This window comes from Stegastes partitus, unplaced genomic scaffold, assembly GCF_000690725.1.
Source record: "Stegastes partitus isolate 25-593 unplaced genomic scaffold, Stegastes_partitus-1.0.2 Scaffold458, whole genome shotgun sequence".
In the NCBI taxonomy this organism is placed as follows: Eukaryota; Metazoa; Chordata; class Actinopteri; family Pomacentridae; genus Stegastes; species Stegastes partitus.
This window is the reverse complement of record NW_007578189.1, coordinates 413415-435113: the sequence shown is the minus strand read 5'-3', so window position 1 is coordinate 435113 and position 21699 is coordinate 413415. Positions and strand designations below refer to the sequence as shown.

At 38.3% G+C, this 21699-nt stretch overlaps 1 protein-coding gene across 1 annotated transcript in view; it reads right to left on the bottom strand.

Moving 5' to 3' along the window:
• fa2h (fatty acid 2-hydroxylase) overlaps positions 1 to 21699 on the bottom strand; it is a 66538-nt gene that overhangs the window by 21877 nt on the left and 22962 nt on the right. The window contains exon 2 of the mRNA XM_008286535.1: positions 1572 to 1691. Coding sequence (XP_008284757.1) covers positions 1572 to 1691 — 120 coding nt within the window. The remainder of the gene's footprint in view (positions 1 to 1571; positions 1692 to 21699) is intronic.

Below are 21699 nucleotides of genomic sequence, written 5' to 3'. Positions count from 1 at the left end.
AACTTTGAATAAACTCGACATGGATTCAATGCAAATGTTGGTTTTTGGTGGCTAAAATGTAAGAAAACACTAAAGTCCAAACCGCTGCTGCCTGCACAGCTTTTTTTTTTTAAAATAAACTGATCAAAACGATAAATATTCTCACACATTATTTGCTAAAGTCACGGTCGGAGCAGCTCAAACACAGCGCACGTTCCTGCTTTGGCAAATATGTGCAGACCTCCACATGCCGCCGCTATGAGCTGAGCTGCTGAACGCAGACATGCGTGTTGCATAACGGCCTGACAGAGCGCATCCAACCCGAGGTTTACTCTCCAAGGAGCTGACATGGAAACAAACAAGTAAATAGGAACTGCATGGTTTGCATCAAGTCATCACAACAGCAGAGGACACGAGTTACGCTGCTTTAAATGAGCAGAGGGTTCATTTTATAACAGCAGCTGTAGGTTAGTTTTAGTCGGATTAATAGTAGAAAAGTGCAGTTTGGGCCTTTTAGGAACAATAAAGCTCATTAAATAAGAGAATTTAAATGAAGGCAGCTCAAACTTATAGATGTTAACGCTCATGTTTTGTAGAAACGATGCTCCAAAACCCAACTTTCATGCTTTAAACTCTATCACTGCCCCACAGTCGGATATCAGACGCCAGTTTCAGTCGATTAAAGCTGCAGACATGTGTCTGCGCTTTGTGTCTTGACGGTGCGTGACCGTGCGAAAAGGAAGTGTCGTGAAGAGGAACACGAAGTGCAAAAGGTGACGAAATGTTAAAAACAAGACGATCATCTGCTCAGATAATGACACGGAAAGTTCATCCGTCCCGTGAAAGTGAGGTTAAAGGACGTAGCAGCCCTTTAAAGTGTGAGAGTGAAAGCAGAAGTTTGAAAATGACCGGTCTGCTCGTTTAGTCTGGTGACTCCAGGAGGCATTTTTAGCGTCAGTTCGGCTTCCAGCAGCTATAAATGAGCTATAAGGATTTAAACTCTGTTTTGCAGAACATCTTCTTCAGTTACAGCTGAAACGTTCACGTCAAATAATCTCGATATCGAGCACAATCCTCACCGGGACACTGTTTGTGCAGATTTCTCTCTAAGTTCATGGTTTGTTTTAGCAANTGAGACACAGAATAAATCGATTTTGAGGAAATGTTACGATTTTACGCTTGGATCTGGTCAGTTTTCACAACCAACTTACACGTCATGGATGCATTTAAGTTAAAAGTCGAGCAATTCTTTCTGTTTTTACAGTTTCTGGCTCTGATAAATGGTTCAAACCCGCTGGGAGTTTTTGTGAATCACAGGTTTAAGGGGACAGTTTAGGATTTGGTTTAAAGTGTGAAGCAACACTATTGTTGTTTTGTCTTCTTTGTGTGTTTCTGCTTGTTTGCTCTGCAGTGTGAGAACCTCAGAGTCTGCAAACAAACAAGGCCGGTTTGGGATGGAGGCGGGGTGAACGACCTGCCGGCCGTCGGCTCTTCCTTCATCCCCGGTCACCCAAACACACTCGCATGTTTGCTCTCGTTCCCGTCTGCGGCGCAACGTAATCCTGCACGATTTCAACAGACACACAACACACCTTCTCCAGATCCACGGAGCTGCAGCGGCTGTACGGCGAGTCCTCGTCGTCCTCCGCCTTCGTCTTTCCTGCCGTCTTCCCGTCCGTCTGGTCGCTGGTTTTCGTCCTCTCTCTCAAAGTCTGCAAGAAAAACAAGACGGAAGTGTGAACATTGTGTTGTTTCTGCAAGACAGTAGCGTAGCAACATGCAGAAGTGAAAGAGAAATAGACAATCTAATGCACAAAGTAGAGTCTAATTTCCAATTCTGGCCTTTCTGCTGAAAGTAAAAGCTCCATCAACCAGTTCTACTAGTTACAGTGACCCATTGTTAACCTCTACACCTCTCTGTGGCTCTACAACCGGCCTCCCTCGCCTTATTTCGGGCTAATCCATTAATCGCTGCTCTGACACTATGTGTGGCTTTAGCAAACCTGCTGCACAGGATTTTTGCAGCGGCTGACGTCGTGTTTTCTTTGCAAGAAATGATGCAAAAAGTCAAAACCGGATTGTTCTACCAGCCTTAAATGACAGATGAGGGTTCACATGATCCACACCAAATACCACACGGTGCACAAACAGAGTAGGAGAGCACGATGGTCGTGTAAAAATCTGACTGTCCAACCAAACGATTCTCTGTAGATTCATTCGTGGTGCTGAGTATGAAGCTCGTGTGCACAGAGACACAGGAAATCAGTCTGTTAAACTCAATGTTTTTAAATCATTTTGATAGAAATCCATGAGAGGAACGTCTAATTTGTTTTTCTACAAAAAAAACCCTCTAATTTTATTTGTTTATATTGGATTTTTTATTAGATTAGGATGCAAAATGCAAATAAAAAGATATAAACCAACTTTTACAAGCTATAAAAGAGATTCACGTTATTTAATATTTACCAATTTTTCCAGTGCAGTTATTACTTTTTACAGTTTTATGTTATTATATTATAACTTATTCCTTTATTTTACTTATTCTGTCTCAGTTTTTTTGCATTTCTTATGGTATATCATTTGTTTTTTTTAGGCAATATCTGGCACAATCATTTCCTCCGGGACTAATAAAGTTTTATTTTGTATTTATTTTTGCACATGTTTTTATGTTAAAGTACAGAAAACATCACGTCTCTTATTCGAGTGACTCTTATTGTGAAGGTCCACAGGAAGATCCTTTCTAAAAGTACACGTTCACCCGGCAAAATAAGGACAAAAACATTTTTAGGGAAGATTTTCACACCAAACTTCCAGCTTTTAGCCTGACAGACATTATCTGCCTGTAAACGTTCATTTTGGGTTGATATGTCTGATATTTTATTTCAAAATTAATAATGATGATGATGAAGTCATTGCTCATCCCAGAAACTGGGATGCAAATACATGATGCAAAGTTCGATGGTTTGATCATCTGAAGATAGAGCCAAAGTTAGTCAAAGATAAAATATGACAATGAACGAGTAGAAACTAGTTCAAGATGTGCAAACAGTGAAGAATTGATGCGGATCTGCACTGAAACGCATGAAAGAAGGGAAAGAAACATCCAGTGTGTTCTTAAAATGAGTCAACTGAAGGCGAAGTTGTAATTGTAAAATGACTATTGATGTACTTTTTGCAATAAAACTACAAAGTACAGTAAAATATTTCTCTGTTTGTCCTTTTGTCTGTGGCTAAACACTCAATATACACATTCTTGTAAGTTATTTAAGCTGATAGTGATCGTTTTTCATATAAAAATGCATTAAAATGGATGAAACCAACAAAAAAAGTCACATTTAAACTACTTTTTCCACTTTTTGCTCTGGTTTGATGGTTTATCTTCATGCAATTAGGTTTTAGAATTCAACTGACTGCCTTTTGATGAGTGTTTATTGGCGTTAAATCATGGATTTAGCTGCAAAGTCAAACCTCAGAGCAGCACTTTATTTGGTTTAAAGCCAAATTAAAAAGCAGAGTTTCACAACTTGAAGCCAAAAGGTTTCAACAAATGCTCTAATGCCTCCAACAGAGGCGTCAAAAAGACATTTAAACCAATAATCACCATTACTAGTAAGTTAATTATTGCTTTAATGACCCTGACGGCTGAAGTGTGATTCGCCGCCTCTGATTGGCTGCTGCTGCTGCTGCTGCACATCCCCACCAGTCCAGCAGTGAAATATTTATCAGGACGCAAGGTTTGTTGCTAACATCACGGCAGCAATCCAACACCTCCAGAGGCAACGTTACACCCCCATCCCCATTATCACATTGTGCTAAAACAAAAAAAAAAGAAACGGAAACAAAGGCGCCATTAAACCGTCTCCCTGAAACAATGGGTCTGATGCCGCCGCTGACGTCTGGAAACGCCACATCGATATTTCTTTAATCACATTTCTGACTGGAGGTGATCTTGCGTCAGAAGTAGCAGCACCTCCCCCTATGTAGTAATAATAAAACCAATATTAATGTGTATATTATATAATTATGTGCCGTGCTCCTCAATTAACTACAGTTTGATTTCGGTGTCGACACCTTCTGCTTTTAAAACAACACTAATCTTCCTATTTAATGTCCATTTGTGACCTCCGTGGAGGCAGCGCTCTCCGTTTGCTGCATTTATGACGGCAGCTATATGTTTGAGGTTGTTAGAACAGATAATGTAATATTATGTTCCAAATGCAAACGCAGAGGCTGTAAAACCGTCGCGCTGGTAACAATCTTTTGTGTCTGTGTGACTTTAATGACTAAGAATTCGTCTTTGAACAGGGAGTCACAGGCCTAAACAGTCCTTATTAACACTTTGTATGCCAAAAAAGGGATTTTATCTTTTAAAACAAACAAAGTAGCACCATTTATCAGAGGCAGAAACCATACAAATCATCAGGTTATCAAATTTCCGACGGTCCTTGAACTACTCATGTTCTACTACAACATGTTCTGTCAGAAAATTTACCCAAATCTCATCCTAAAAATTTTTATATTTAATCAAAATCAATTCATTTACATGTCTTGTCTGAAAAAATGGAAGAAATTATTTATTTACAACATCTACTAAAACAGAAAAGATCCGCCGAGTTCTCACTTTTTTCCGATCAGCTTAAAATCAAATTTCTTCAAAATCACTTTATTCTATGTCTCATCTAAAAATTCTCCAAAAATAAGCCGTTTGCTTTATCCAGATTCTGTAAAAAAAATAAAAATTCTGCTCTCTATAACCCAACTAATAAGCCATGAGTGACTGATTTGCCACCAACAGTCACATTACAAAAATTCTGGGATTTTTCCAGCTGAACTGCAGGCAGTGTTTCCACAGAGCAGAAAGGAAACAAGTATGAAAACCAAATAAAAGAGTAAATAGTAAAACATCCATTTGGAGTCTGGCTCCAGTATCGGCTGCATGGACACTTGGAAAAATGATACTGATTCCAGCTTTTTTCCAATTAAAATAAAATAAACAATCACATAAATTCAACTTTCATTCCTTCTTTTTTTAGGGTTTATGACATAATACCTGAGGTCTCTACTTCTATTCACGGTTGTTCTGTTTCCATAGAGATGCAGGACTTTACGTGGCACCAGGAGGTTTAAAGGGTTAACAGTCTTTATCAGTGCTATTGTTGGTGTTGTACAAATGTCGACAATTTATGGGACAACGTTCAAAACCTGAGAAAAAGAGCAGCAACCCTGAGTAACACCAACCAGCAGTAAAGAGAGAACCTACTATCACCTCCTTCCACTCAACAGTTTTTCATGCACACACACCAAAACAAGCAGCGATAGAGCTTTATGGCGCGAACACGCCCTCTGAATCAGCAGCGGCGGTGGTGGCGGCGGCCATGGCCTACGTGAGCCGACGCCATGTTTAACCAGCTCCACCTCGACCCACTTCTCCTAATGACATCTCAAAGGTGACAGTCGAGGTCCGGTGGCATCGTGGTGCGTTCAGGGGGGGCGTGGCCGCTATCGGGAGGGTAAACACATCACCAGATTGGGGGCTGAATCCTGTTTGGAAGCAGCTCTGGTTGCAGGAAATACACCTACTGACCGAGAATAAACAAATAAACGGACCACGTGGGGTTGTGAGGAGCCAAACAAAGAATAAGAGCAAACTACCAAAGCAGTACGACGACAACAAAATGCTTTTAATTAGCGTAGTGCTGCACTGAGGCTTAATAAGTTTAGAGGGTTTATGTTTTGCCTCTTTAAGGAGATCTCAGCTTAGAAAAGTTGTGATATTCCATCAAAATCTATTTATTCTGCACGTCTCATCTAAAAAAACATTAAAAAAAAGCAAAAAATAAATCATTTCTTCTACCCAGATTCTGCAAAAAACTCAAAATTCGGGCCTCTTCGGTGCAACAAAGAAGCTTTGAGTGACTCCAACCAACAGCCTCATGACAAAAGACTTTTCTGCTGAACTGCAGAAAAATAAAAGTAAATAGTGAAATATCTAGAATACAGTCGTCCTCAGATGTATTCATAACCTCCAGTTAAAGAAGGAATCACTGCTATCAGGTGTTTTCTGTAACTCTCAGTCAGACTTCTGCACCTGTTGACAGGTGTTTGGATTCACTGCTCATCAGCAAAGTGTGCTCATTTCTCCGGGACAGTTTTGTTTTTTAAATTATGCTTTTCAACCACAATTCAAAAACAATGTCTTATTTCACTACATTATAATTTAGCAAATTTTTATTTATTATTACTTTTTTCAGTTTCTAGTTATTTGAGTGACTGTTGTGAATTTTGCCTTTTCCTTAAAGGAAGAGGATGAATACATTTGAGGACGACTGGATGTAGAGTCACCATGTCTGATCTCGTCCAATAAAAAAAGCCGTCAGCAGGTATAAACTTGATTTATTAGCAAACAGGCTGCTTTAATTAACCAAATTTAAAGAAAAAACAACTTTTACATCCAAATTAAGGAACTTTTCTGAGCTTACTTGATGCATTCTTGCACTTTTCTGCACTATAAACGTCCTCTGCTTGCATTTTTGGTCTATTCCTGTTACAATAGAAGCTCTTTGTAGGTGACCGTCTACCACAAACTCATTCACACCTACGACTCGCCTGCAGCTGCCAGAAGTTCCTCAACAAACCGCAGCTCGACCACAAGCGCCGCCTCGCCTACGTGTGAACCAAAGAACTCGTCTGTAAAAGCAGTTTCTGGACACGTTTTGTGTTTTAACTTTGAATAAACTCGACATGGATTCAATGCAAATGTTGGTTTTTGGTGGCTAAAATGTAAGAAAACACTAAAGTCCAAACCGCTGCTGCCTGCACAGCTTTTTTTTTTTAAAATAAACTGATCAAAACGATAAATATTCTCACACATTATTTGCTAAAGTCACGGTCGGAGCAGCTCAAACAGACAGCGCACGTTCCTGCTTTGGCAAATATGTGCAGACCTCCACATGCCGCCGCTACGAGCTGAGCTGCTGAACGCAGACATGCGTGTTGCATAACGGCCTGACAGAGCGCATCCAACCCGAGGTTTACTCTCCAAGGAGCTGACATGGAAACAAACAAGTAAATAGGAACTGCATGGTTTGCATCAAGTCATCACAACAGCAGAGGACACGAGTTACGCTGCTTTAAATGAGCAGAGGGTTCATTTTATAACAGCAGCTGTAGGTTAGTTTTAGTCGGATTAATAGTAGAAAAGTGCAGTTTGGGCCTTTTAGGAACAATAAAGCTCATTAAATAAGAGAATTTAAATGAAGGCAGCTCAAACTTATAGATGTTAACGCTCATGTTTTGTAGAAACGATGCTCCAAAACCCAACTTTCATGCTTTAAACTCTATCACTGCCCCACAGTCGGATATCAGACGCCAGTTTCAGTCGATTAAAACTGCAGACGTCTGTCTGCGCTTTGTGTCTTGACGGTGCGTGACCGTGCGAAAAGGAAGTGTCGTGAAGAGGAACACGAAGTGCAAAAGGTGACGAAATGTTAAAAACAAGACGATCATCTGCTCAGATAATGACACGGAAAGTTCATCCGTCCCGTGAAAGTGAGGTTAAAGGACGTAGCAGCCCTTTAAAGTGTGAGAGTGAAAGCAGAAGTTTGAAAATGACCGGTCTGCTCGTTTAGTCTGGTGACTCCAGGAGGCATTTTTAGCGTCAGTTCGGCTTCCAGCAGCTATAAATGAGATATAAGCATTTAAATTCTGTTTTGCAGAACATCTTCTTCAGTTACAGCTGAAACGTTCACGTCAAATAATCTCGATATCGAGCACAATCCTCACCGGGACACTGTTTGTGCAGATTTCTCTCTAAGTTCATGGTTTGTTTTAGCAAAAGTTAAAAGTCGTGTGTTTTTGGCTCGTGTCTCGTTCTAACCCACTGTGGACTCATGTTTGAATGCACGATGAAGTCCTGCACCTCACTGGAAGCAGAACAAAACAACAAAAGTAAAAACACATTCACTTCATTTTTTATTTCCACAACCGTCACCAACACTGGAAAAAGCAAAGAGCCGCTCGACATGATGTACACATTCAAATATTTACATTTTTTTTCCGGCTTAACTTCAGGCAGCGTTTACACAAAGCAGAGGGACGAGAAAAGGAACAATTTTTTAAAAAAAATGTAAATATTTGAATGTCTATATTATGCAGAGCGGCTCTTTACTGTTCCAGCATTGGGGGGAAAAATGTAAAATTACGTCACTCTGTACATAATCTCATCATGACTTATTTTATGGTGAAGTTATAAATGTTCTCTGTGCAATATGATGCAGTTATAATGTCGTTTATCATAAAAAGCAGAAACTAAAGTTGAGTTTCTTTGATTAATCATTTTACAAAAACGTTTAAAACTTTTTTTCCAGGTGCTACCAGGTGTTACTGATCCTGGGGAAAAACGTTGACGCTACATATTATAGATCGTTTTTAAAATAATAAGTGTATATCATAAATATATTATAGGATTATCACAGAGGAGGAAGGAAACGAGAAAAAATTAAGTTTTAAGGAGCTTTAATCAGAGGATTTAGACCTTTTTCTCTGCAAAACAAATGATTCAAACGGATCATATTTGAATATTTATACTCTAAATGTTTGTTTTTCCTTTTATTTGTCCCATTCATACATATAAATGTATACATAGACAAATATGTGCATGCAGCTCCAGTAAATTAAAGCGTTTCATGTTATTTCCTTGACATCTGTTTAAAAAAAGCTCCCAGCAGCGACAACAAAAGGTTTAGTTGACAGTTTAACGCTCTCGTCTGTCTTCTAGCTTCAAGCTTTGAACACTTTCGATAGCTCGAGGGAAACTTTCACTGCAGGAGCTTTAAGAAAACTCAGTTCGTTTCCCGTCGGCAGAGAAAAGTCGAACCATTTATCAGCTTTAAAGGCTTCAGCGAGGATGAATCTCAACTAAATAATCACAAACGCATCCTCCCATCAGAGCAGGTGCAGCTGAACTCTGGTGTTCCCTTTTTATTATTTGCATTTGCATGGATTATTTTTAAACTAAAATGGAGCATGCAAAGGCGAGATAGAGCTCATTAGGGAAATCCAAAGCCTCCCTCGGCTCGCTCGTCGAACCGCAACACCAGAGTTTGGCTGTAATGGAGCAGATGCCCAACGACGACCAGGACGGGATGCGATCCGTCTACCTTCACCTTTGTACGTGAAAGCAGTCGTTTTGGCAGAAAAACAAAGCGGGCCGTTTGATTTGGGCGAATACAAAAGGTTGAATATTGCACCGAGCTGTAAAAACACACATCGAGGTGCGTTTAGTGCAGAAACATCACCTGAGAGTCCTAAACACGGAGCAGCCTCATCAATCTTTAACTACCATTTATTTCTGCTGATTTCAGGGAGGCAGCAGGAGCTCGTCACAGATTAACAACCCGCCTCTGAAACATCTCCAGGTTTTTTTTTGTTTTATTGTATCTACAGCGTCTCCTCGTCGTCGACCTGCTTCTGACCGCAGTCAAAGGCAGATTTGAATGCAGTGAAAAACACCCGACTGGATGTGGTTTTCTCTTCGTGGTTCCATTTTTCCACTGAGGAAATAAAATCTAGACCAACACAGGCGTCAAACAGAGAAGAAGACGACAGTATATTGTAATAAAACTTGCTTTTTTATCCCTCTGCTGCCGCGATAAGTGAGTCTGTCCAACGTTGTTCCATCCACCAGGAAGGAAAAGTCAATCATTTAACAATAAACACAACTTTCAGAGTCAGAAAACCTTCGTTATTAATGACAATGATATCTGTTAAGTGAACTGCAGTCCTGCTAAATGACTCCACAAGTCATGAATCAAGTAAACAGATGAGCTCTTATACCAGCTTGGCGGCCATCTTGGCTAATTATCTGGCGCTAACAAGACGAGGCTAATGTCTGAATGAACAGAAAAACAGTCATAAGTGCTTTTAAAAAACACTCAAAATGAGATTTAAAAACAGTGAAACATACATAAAGCATGCCGGAGGTGTAAATGTGTATGAATAATGTGAACTAAGTTGGTTAAATGTTTCATTATTTCCAGTGGGGTTGGTTAAATATGAACATTTTGCTTTTCTGATGCACAAATATTGACGTTTAAATAGATTTTTATTAGTTTCTATTGTAAGACGATCAATTAAGTGTCCAAATTGGGATCAGGGATGAAATAAAAACTGAGAAGCAGATCTGAAAAGACAAATAAAGCAGCTGTTAAGTGTTAAATTGAGTCATTTTTTAGGGAAAAAAAGTGTAAATTCTCTGCATGCAGCTTCTTAAATGTGAATATTTTCTGGGGTTTTTTTCCCCCCGTCAGTGACAGTAAACTGAACATCTTTGGGTTGCACAAGACAAAGTTATAGATTCTATTAAATCCATCAACCAAGCAGGAAAAGTCCATAACTTCACAATAAATACAACTTTCAGATTCAGAAACTACTCGGCGGCCATCTTGGCTAATTATCTGGACGCTAACGAGACGAGGCTAGCATCTAAATGCTCTTAGAATTCACAAATTTGGTCTGAATAACATCGTACATGAAAGTCTTAAAGGATTTACACCACAGAGAGCAAATCAAAGTTAATTAACCCAAATAAATAATAAATGTTCTGAGTTTATTGCGTCATTCTTGCGGAAGTCGCTTCTGTGACCTGTGTTTAAGAGTTCTGGTGACTTTGTGAAAGCCGCTGCTCTTATTTATCATATCAATAAAATCTACAAAGCATCACGGTGACACTTGTTCAATATGAGGAAGAGACTGTAGACTGAAGTTCCTCTTTACCCTCGACTCCAACATCAGACACAAAAAAAACAAAACTGTAAAAATGAACATGAAACACGCTGAAGCTGTAAATGTGAGTTAATAATGTGATTAAAGTCTGATAAAGTTCTGTTATTGTCAGTTTACTGTCATTGAGGAGGAAAGAAACCAGAAAAAAATCACATTTAAGATGCTGCATGCAGAGAATTTACATTTTTTTCATTAAAAAATGACTCAAAATTAAACAAATAAATCAAAATATTGAAATTTAAGAAGCTGCAATCAGAGAATTTAAACTTTTTCTCTTAAAAAAATTACTCAAACTGATTTATTTAATAGTTTGAAGCTACTTTTTTCCTCTTTTCAGATCTACTTCTCAGGGTTTCTTGTCCCTGATCCCAATTTGGACACTTAATTGATCGCCTCGTTGTGTTTTCTTACTTAATATAAAAAGCAACAGTTTGATGCAACCCAAAGACGTTGAGTTTACCGTCACAGAGGAGGAAAGAAACCAGAAAATATTCACAACAAAGAAGCTGCAATCAGAGAATTTAGATTTTTTTTTTCTCTTAAAAATGATTAAAATCAATCATGAATCTATTCTGCCATTAATTTAAAAATTTAGAGCTGATCGATTGATCACTGCAGCTCCTATGAAGCTCTTTTAGTCCTTGAATCTATTTTGGAAACTTCATTAAAATGTGCTTTTAGTTTAAGCAACACAAAGAAATTCAGTTTACTGTCACAGATGAGGAAAGAAACCAGAAAATAGTCATTTGTAGAAAGCTGGAATCAGAGAATTCAGACTTTCTTTTGCAGAAAATTACTTAGAACGAAAAAGAAACCAGAAAATGATCATGTTTAAGAAGCTGAAATAAACATAAAACAAGCTGCAGGCATAAACCTGGATTAATAATGTTAACTGAGTTTGTTAAATTTATTTTTTATTTTAATTTTTTGTTATTTCATAATGAATAAATACGTATTAAATTTCCCGTTTTGAATTTTGTATAATACATTTAAATTTTATTATATTTTAATTACATGTATTTTAGTTTATATTTAATTAAATGTATTTTATTTTATTTTAATTAAGTGTATTTTNTAGTTTGAAGCTACTTTTTTCCTCTTTTCAGATCTACTTCTCAGGGTTTCTTGTCCCTGATCCCAATTTGGACACTTAATTGATCGCCTCGTTGTATTTTCTTACTTAATATAAAAAGCAGCAGTTTGATGCAACCCAAAGACGTTGAGTTTACCATCACAGATGAGGAAAGAAACCAGAAAATAGTCATTTGTAGAAAGTTGGAATCAGAGAATTCAGAATTTCTTGTGTAGAAAATTACTCAAAACAAAAAAGAAACCAGAAAATAATCATGTTCAAGAAGCTGAAATAAACATAAAACAAGCTGCAGGTGTAAACGTGGATTAATAATGTTAACTAAGTTTGTTAAATTTATTCTTTATTTTAATTTTTTGTTATTTCATAATAAATAAATACGTATTAAATTTCCCGTTTTGAATTTTATATAATACATTTAAATTTTATTATATTTTAATTACATGTATTTTAGTTTATATTTAATTAAATGTATTTTATTTTATTTTAATTAAGTGTATTTTTTTAATTTATTTTATTTTGTATTAATTTGTTATTAATTTGTTATTTATTTTATGTTTGTTTGAATGAGAACACGCTGCTGTTACGTCGAGGACTCATTTATGGTATCGCAGGTAAGGGTTGCCATGGCGACGCATCAACGAGGCGGCCGTTTTCTGACACTTTTCAGACTCAGCTTCGACTTCCTGCGCGTCATGGTTTGGATCTAAGGCAGGTGACGGGCTGGTCGCTCAGCAAACAGCAGATGTGAGCAGGTAGAAGGAGTGGAGTCGCCTCCGTCAGCGTTTCTGTGCAGCAGGAGGTTCGTGTTGACTCAACGCTCGGCCGGCTCGCTGCTGCTGTCGCATCCAGAACATTAAAAAAAAAAAGGGACACTTCAGGAGCTTTTATCGCCGTTCCTGCTTATATAGAGTCAAGAAACACAACGTTCTTCAGGCTGCAGCCGCGTTCCCTGTCCGTTAATCTGTAGATTAATTAGTCAATCAGCTGTTTGGAGTCTTAAAGGGAAGAAAATAGTGAAAGCTCAAGATGACGAATGTCTTGTTTTGTCCACAACCCAAAGAAAGGAGCAAATAAACCAGAACATATTCATATTTTAGAGGCTGGAATCAGAGAATTTACATTTTTTTTCCTTAAAAATTACTCAAAACAGAAACATGAATTTTCAGGAAGCAACAATTTGAGACTTTTTACTTTTTTTCTGCCGTAGACGAGGAAAGAAACCAGAAAAATCCACATTTGAGAAGCTGTAATCTGAGAATTTACTCTTTTTTTTCTTTAGAAAGTTACTCAAAATGAAAGAAACCATAAAAATATTCAAATTTGAGAAGCTGGAATCACAGAATTGTCACTTCTCTTGTAGAAAGTTACTGAAAATGAAAGAAAATATAAACGTTTAAGAAGCTGCAATCTGAGAATTTGGACTTTTTTTTCCTTAAAAAATAACTCAAAATAAAAAATTTTTAAAAGTATGTTCCTATTTAAGCCGATATCAAAGAATTTGACTTTTTTTCTTTTTAAAAATATTTTAAAAATAACAAGTTTCACTAATACTTAATATATTAGTAATTTATTGGTTGAAAACTCCCTCTGATATGTGTATTTTCATACCTGATAAACGACTTTATGCAAAGAAACTAAAAACTACAGAAAGAAACTAGAAAATCTAAAAATTTAAGGAGTTGTATTCAGAGAATTTTGACTTTTTTCACCTAAAAAGTGACTCAGACTGATGATCAAACTGTTCTGTGATTGATCTCCAAGCTGAGGACGAGTCGACGGATCAGAACTCTGCTGTTTCTGTTGATTCAGAACTTTTAATCGGACGGAAACACTTGAAAGGCAGAACTCACAGACGGCTGGATGCGACTGAATCGTCTTATTTTCACGGAGAGACGAGCTCGAGAAGGAAAACAAAACAGAGAAGAGACAAAACACAAAGGCGCCGCTGAGAGTCCTGGTACCAGAACAACACTGGACCTCAGTCAGGGAGGACCGGGGGAGGAGGAAGGGGAGGAGGAGGTAGAGGAGGAGGCTAACGGGTTCATTAACGGGTTCACACTCGTTACTGTTGATCGATCAGGTGTCCGAGTTATGATCAGGGAGGAAAAGAGGCTCAGGAGTGGATCTGGAAACATTAAGTCAGTCAGACTGAGTCAAGAAAGTCTGAATTCTCTCATCACAGCTCCTTAAAAGTGAAAGTTTTCTGGTTTCTCTTTCGTTTTTTTTAAGAATTTTCTCAGAAAAAAGTCAAAATTCTTTGATTCCAGCATCTTAAAAGTGAATATTTTCTGTTTTCTTTCCTCCTCTGTGACGGTGGACTGAATATTTTTGGGTTCTTGACAAAATGGGCGTGATTTCTATGAGAGAAAAATTTAAAATTCTCTGATTCCAGCTCCTTGAAAGTGAATATTTTCTGGTTTCTTTTTCACTTTTGGTATTTTTCTAAGAGAAATATTCAAAATCTACTTTATTATTATTAATTTTGTTTAATTTATTGATTTATCTGTGATAGCCAAGCGAGGCTGACGGGAATAAAAATGTGGAATTAATCGGATAACAAAGCAGCAGGGAGGGTTGAGGGTCAGAGGAAACACAGAAACATCTGGGATCAGATTTCTAACTGATTTTATGCACTTAATTCTAAAGCAACACACAAAATTTAAAATATTTATAATAGAAAATAACACGAGACTTAGTTTTTTGCTGTAAATGAGACTGAATTTGATTATGACACAGATAAAAAATACATTTATTTACTGCTGCATCTTAATCCTGATCAATATATTCAGTATCCTGTACAGTGTTCTCAATGTAACCTGAAATATTTTCATTTCCCAGCTGCAGAATTTCAACTTTACGCATAATATTTCATTTTTTTTGTACAATATTTTCATTTTAATCTCATCATTCAGGTGGAATATTTCAAATTCAAGTGTAATATTTTATCTTAATGCACATCAGTTTAGCTATATGTGCAATATTTTTACTTTTATGTACAACATTGTCAATAAAAATGAGCAATATTTCAAATTTATCATGTGTGATATTACTTATTACCTCAGCATCACTTTATATTTTAAACCTATTTTATCTAAGCTAACCATTATATCTTGTTCCTTTTCCACTTTTTAGACACTGCAGGTCTTACGTCAGGTCATTTTGTTTTTTCTGCTCAACATCTGGCACAAGAATTTCCTTCAGGATTAATAGAGTTTCATTTTATCACTAATATTCTGGAATATCAGATGTCTGCTTCCTTTCTTTATCCCGGAGTCTTTAAGCCAAAACCAAAGAAACTTGACAACTAAAAAAAAAAAGAAGAATACAGTCATTTTATGGCTTGTGTCAGACTGCAGAGTCTCTAAAACAACATTTACAGGATTTATTAGGGCTCAAAAACTCTAATTTGACAGAATACGTGCGCTTTCTTGGTATTTCTAAGTGCTGACAAATAAAGACGTCTGTTGTGTTTGAAGGAATGAAACAGAAATTCACAAAACAGGCCACAAATCATAAATTTTTTAGATTCTCAGCCCTCATCGTTCCTCTGAAATTCCTAAAATCCCTAAAATGTGCAGCAAGGGGCAGAACGTTCCTCCTACAGCTGCTGGTATGACGTTAAACACGGGATGTGATTTGCTTCGATTTTGTGCTTTGAGGCCTAAATTTAAAAAAAAACCCCAAACCGTGTTTCATCTCTGCATAACAAACCGCCTCGAAGCTGCGTCTACCTACTTCCACCGCTGCACTTTTCGTTTTATTGCCGCGTGCTTTTACGACGGCTGCTAGATTGTCGGGACTAAAGGTGGAGGAATCGTGTGCAGGACAAAGGTTGAGATCTGCAGGTCACGCTCGGTGGCGACTGTGTGATCAGTGGAGGCTAAACATCTAAATGATGTGGATTTCTGCTCCGTTACCAACTCAGCTCCTCCAGCTTTGCTCTCAAATTGGCGCCAAAACCCTTCTGGTTGCCACTTTATGCACAACATCCCGACCAAACAGGTGACCTCAGAGCAGGAAAAAAAGGCTTTCATAACCCCTCAGGTCCTCTAGTTACGAAGCAGGAGGAGGCCCGAGGCGCTTTATCACGGCCATAAAGATACGACGCTTTGGTAAGAGTGACGCAGGAAACGCTGAGGCTGCAACATTCGGCCTCACATATTCTCACATTTATCCACTTCTGCTGTTTGGCTGCTCAGAGCTCAGACTCAGGCTTCGGTTTCAGGTTTCTCGCTGCTGCTCTTGTTTCACGTCGGGCGTGTCCGAGCAGAAAACGTCCACGAAACCTGCTGCAGCTCCACACGACACACATCTCTCGCTATCTGCTGTGGTTCTGATGTATGTGACGGCCAACGTGAGGCGAGACATGTGAGAGGACGAGCAGGACAGAAACAACGCTCCATGTGGAGGCAGACGTCCTGAAAATCAGCCCTGATGTTCAGCATGTTTCTGATTCTGACTTTTTTTTGGCGAATAAACGCATTTCTCATCTGAAGGATTAAGATTCAAAGCTTCTTGTTTAATTCATATCAATAAATAATCAATTAATTAGTAATGCAAGCCATTAAACACTCATCATGACACTTCTCATATTAGATTTTTTCATATTTATGAGATCGTTGGATGACTAAATGTCCGGTGGGTTTGTGTATTTATTTGCATCATCTATGCAACACGGATGAGTAGTTCAAGGACCATCGGAAAGTTGGCAACCCGATGATTCTCTCTGTGTTTTTACAGTTTCTTGCTCTGATAAAAAGGAGTTTGGGGGGGTTTTTTGTGGTTATTTTAAAGGAGAACATGCCCTTTTAAACACACCAGTTGGTTTTGGAGTTCAGAGAGTTGATGCGTCCAAGAATCTCAGAACTGTCTTTTTTACAGCATCTGGTGCAAACTGTTTATTTTAGGGAGGTTTTTGTTGTAACAAGACCTGTTGAATAAAGTAGTTTATAGTAAAATTTAACAGAAATATGTTCAGGTTTGGTTATTTCTTCTAACAGAACAGCGCGTCACAGTTGAGTAGTTCAAGGATCGTTGGAAAGTTGACAATCCGATGATTCTCTCTGTGTTTTTACAGTGTCTTGATAAAAAGTGGAACTTTGGTGAAGACAGCGAGTCTTTTAAATACACCAGGGGGGGTTTAGAGCGTTAATGCATCCAATGAATGCCTAATTGTTTTGTTGTTTGGTGCAAATGAGACACGTAATTTTGATTAAATATGACATTTAAAAGCTTTTAATTTGATTGTTTTTTGCCGGCAAAAGGGCACATGATGGATGCATAGTTCAAGGACTGTCGGAAAGTTGAAAATTTGGGATTTTTTTTTCAGTTTTTATAGTTTCAAAATCTGATAGATTGTGTAATTTTAGTTTGTTTTTGTGTTTGTTTTGTTTTTTAAAGAGAACATGTCTTTTTAAAAGTTGGTTTTGGAGTTCAGAGAGTTGATGCGTCCTAGAAACGCTGAACTGTTTCTTCTTTTTACAGCGTCTGGTGCAAACTGTTAATGGTTTTTTAATGAGATCTGTCAAATAAAGTAATTTATAGCAAATACAAACAAAAAACAAGTTCAGATTTGGCTATTTCTCCTAACAGAGCAGCACGTCACTGTTGAGTAGTTCATGGACCGCTGGAAAGTTGAAAACCCGACGACTGTCTTGGTTTTTTTACAGCTACAAAATCTGATAAACGGTTAGATTTCTGGTGTTTTTTTTAAAAGACACGCTGCTTTACAAACTCGCTGAGGTTCACAGGTTTGAAACAACCGACACTGTGATGAATAAAATATCGTTAAATTGCATTTAAATGCAGCATAAAACACCCAAACTGTTCCAGCGCTGGATATCTGGAGAATTTAGAAGCTTTGTGTTCAGGTGCCGATAATAGAAGTGAACTTTCACAAACCAAAGCCAGCAGCTACTTTGATTGAAACTCCTTAAATACTAAATGAGAACGCTGTCGACGCTGCAGAGGGATCCTGACAGTCATGGAAAGCATGAATCAGCTTTTATCTCTGATGGGTTTTTTTTCTTTATCAAGAAACGTACACGCAGAAAAGAAAAACAAACTGCGACGACAGTGTGTGTTTATGAGGGTGTGTCGGCCGCTCGCTGGTAGGAAACATGTGGAAACAGTCGGGTTGAAGTTCAGCGGAAAGTTCGATGACACCGAAAACAACGAAAGCTGCTGCACGCGTCCCACTTTCACATTTTAGGGGCCTAAAATGCCTTTCTAAGACGCATTTAACACAGATTTTAAGTCGTCCGAAGCAGGACAGGGCACAATAAGGAAGCTTCTTTATCTCATCTGGCTGTCAGGTGCTCAGAGTCCAGCCTGTCAATGTTTATCTCCACACACATACAGCAGCAGGTTGGCTTCAATGAGCTGGTTTTTGATGGGTGATGAAGAAGTTAAACGCAGCTCATGACAGAAATGTGATCACGGAGCTGGATTGTGTTTGATTTGATCAGCGTGACATCAGGGCGAGCAGGACGGTCCGTCAGCACTCTGTGTAAAGGTTGAGATGAGATTACACCACCGCGCTCCTCTGGATCCAACCGCCGCCGCACCTGCACCCACCTATTATCCACCTCGTTGCACAACTCGGCTGAAACGCTGCGCCGCTCCCAAATTAGCCACAGCAGGATCGGAGGGAAGGAAGCCAGGAAACGGACTGACTGACTGACTGGGAAAAGGCAAATCCTATTTATTCAGCACCAAATGGCAACAACAAAAATCTAGAGAGTAACACCGACACTGTATAAATCCAACAACTTCCCCCTGAGAGCAGAACTTTACAACCCAGAGGAGGACAAACCAGACACGTCACGGTACTAGAGCTGGTATCAATCAGGGCTTTAGTCATCGGATCAATCAGGTCGGCTGAGAGGCTCTGAACAAACAAACTCTCATTGCTGGAACGATGCCTTCTGCTGTAAACACTGTAGTCTTTGCTGTAAACACCTGCTTTTCTACTAAGTCTTTACTTTAATATTTTATATCTTACACTTTATGTATATCTTTCCGTTCATGTTATTATTCATTTTTTTACTCGTGTATTGCTGCTACAGAGGATGCTACAACAATATTTGAATATTTAACATGGCTTCCACAGTGACAATAAAGAACTATTCTAGTCTATTTCCGGTGTTAAGCTCTACATCAACAGCCATCAATTGTCACGCTTAAAAATTCACAGAAAATAAACCGTTTGCATCGACTAGATTCGGTAAAAAACGAAAAATTCTGGGTTTTTTGGTGAAACAGGGAAGCCATTTGCGACTCAACTGTGACCAACAGTCATGTGACAAAAATTCAGAGAACACTGGTTGAACTGCAGGAAGTGTTTCTACAGAGCAGAGAGGAGACGAGTACGAAAAGAAATAAAAAATGTAAGCAGCTAAATATCTGTAATATGTAGAGGCTTCGTTGTTTTCTGCTAATTGTAAAATATAACCCAGATTCTGCAAAAATGAAAAACTCAGTGCTTTTTGGTGAAAAGGTGAAGCCATCAATGACTCAGCGGTGACCAACAGTTGTGCAACAAAAATTTAGTTTTGGCTGAACTGCAGAGAAAACAAATAAAAACTGTAATAATATGTCGAGTCTCCGTTGTTTTCTATTATTGGTGACACCTGTGAACGCTGCTAGTTTCCTTTTTTTGTATTAAAGCAGCAAAAAAACCTCTTATTTCACTCGATACCAAATCTATCAATCAAATGAATGTATTTTTGCATAAACTACTTTTTTTTTTAAAAATCCTGCACAACGCTATCTTTTGTCAGATTGAACATTAACGACAGCAGATTAATGAGCCGTCGCTACATTAAGCTACATAAAATGAGCTTTTGTGAACTCTGGATGTGGAATAATTGTCACAATTTACAATCAAACAATGACTGAAAATGGACATTTTAATGACACGTTGCTGTAATATGAGAAAACTCACTGAATTAATTAATGAGTTTCTTTAGTAATTTAATTCTAAATGCTCCGTAACACCGTCTGTGCTTCTTTTTTAACTGGTCGTGCAGCTCAAATTCAAATTATCTCCAGAAACAAGTTACGTCATTTTTTCTGAATTTGACTCAAGTGTCCGTTAATGTGACACCCTTCATTAATTCCAGCATGAATTAAGAGGTTCTAAGTGTCATGAAACGACTTTACGTCTTTGAGATCAGAGCGCACAGAGATTCTAGGTGAAAATTTGATCATTTGTTCTGTAAAAATGTCTGTTGTGCTTCAGTAAATTAAACCTGAATTAACCCTCTAAAGCCCAAAGTGGTTTTTAAAAGCATGTTAACTTTAAAAAAATAAATAAATAAATAAATAAATAAAGGAAAAATAACACCATTTATTAGAACCAGCAAACACAAAAGATGAAGAAATGAGCTACAAATTTCCAATTTTTCGACTGTCCTTGAACTAATCACGTGTAATGTGCAGTTCATTTGGGAATAGTAATCAAAAGTGAGCTTAAAATCACTTAATTTTACATGCCTCATTTTTAGAAAATCATAAAAAATAAACCATTTGCACTAACTCCATTCCGTAAAAAATTAAAAATTCTTAACACGTTGGCACGACTAAACATCCCATAATATTAGAAAGTTGGTATCAATTAGCGCTTTAACAATCGGATCGATCAGGTCGGTTGAGAGGCTCTCGTCCAAACAAACTCTCATTGCTCGGACAATTTCGGGTGTTAAGTGTGACATTAACAACCATCACTTGTCTCGTTAAAAAATTCACAGAACATAAACCATCTGCATCAACCAGATTTGGCAAAAAACAAAAAATTTGGTGCTTTTTGGCGAAACAGTGAAGCCATTAGCGACTCAGCTGCAACCAACAGTCATGTGACAAAAAAATGGAGGATTTTTCAGCTGAACTGCAGGAAGTGTTTACGCAGGAGGTAGAAATATACAGTACATTATTTATTGTCAATATACTCAAAGAAATATTGATGCTTTTTTGGACTTTTGCAAAATAAATAATCAAGAAATCCAACTTATTAAATTGTTGTGTGATTTGTGGCATTAGGCTTTGTTCTTGTTGCACAACACACACTTTAGAGTTTTCTCTCCCTCTCGTCGTGGTTGTTCTGTTTCCATAGAGGTGCAGGACTTTATGTTGCAGAGAAAAATGAGCAACCAGTGAGGAAACATGTGACAGGAGCTTAGGGTTAAGAGCTATATATAAATGTAAATATCTGCTTTATATTCTAAATTCTGTTAATTTCCCTTGATTGCTGGTTGAAACGACTTTACTGAGCGTCAAAGAGGTCGTCTTTGCAGGAAAAACCCTTCCTGTTCTCACAAATTCATCTTCTGCTCTGAGAAAAACCACTTCCGGGCCAATTTTTCTCAAAAAAAGGCATTAAATACACACAGTTTTGTGTCTCATCTTCTGTCCTCTAAACCCTGACAAATGTGGATTTGATGATCTGGTGTGCAAACCTTGTAAACGAGGCTTCAGGCGTACGACGAGAACACTGCTGCAGATCTGTGTGTGTGTTTAATGCTGATGAGCTATTTAACGGAGGAGGGGGACTCGACCGGGCTGCAGGTGAGGGTGATGACGCAAACGTGTGTGTGTGTGCAGAAGAAACACACTCAGAGAACCAGTCAAACCAGAAGGACCAAGATTCCTGGTCCTCACGGCCCGCTGTGGGTTTCTGTGTGTCGCCGGTCAGTGTCACGTTACCGCAAATAGCGAGCTGAGCGGCGTACAAACGGGCCGCGACCTCCCTTCAGCACGCCGCCCTGCAACGCACGCCGCAGAACAGGCGGTCTAATCTGATGTCAAAAGGCGTGGAGGCGTTAAAGGTGCGTTTCATAACCTCAGGT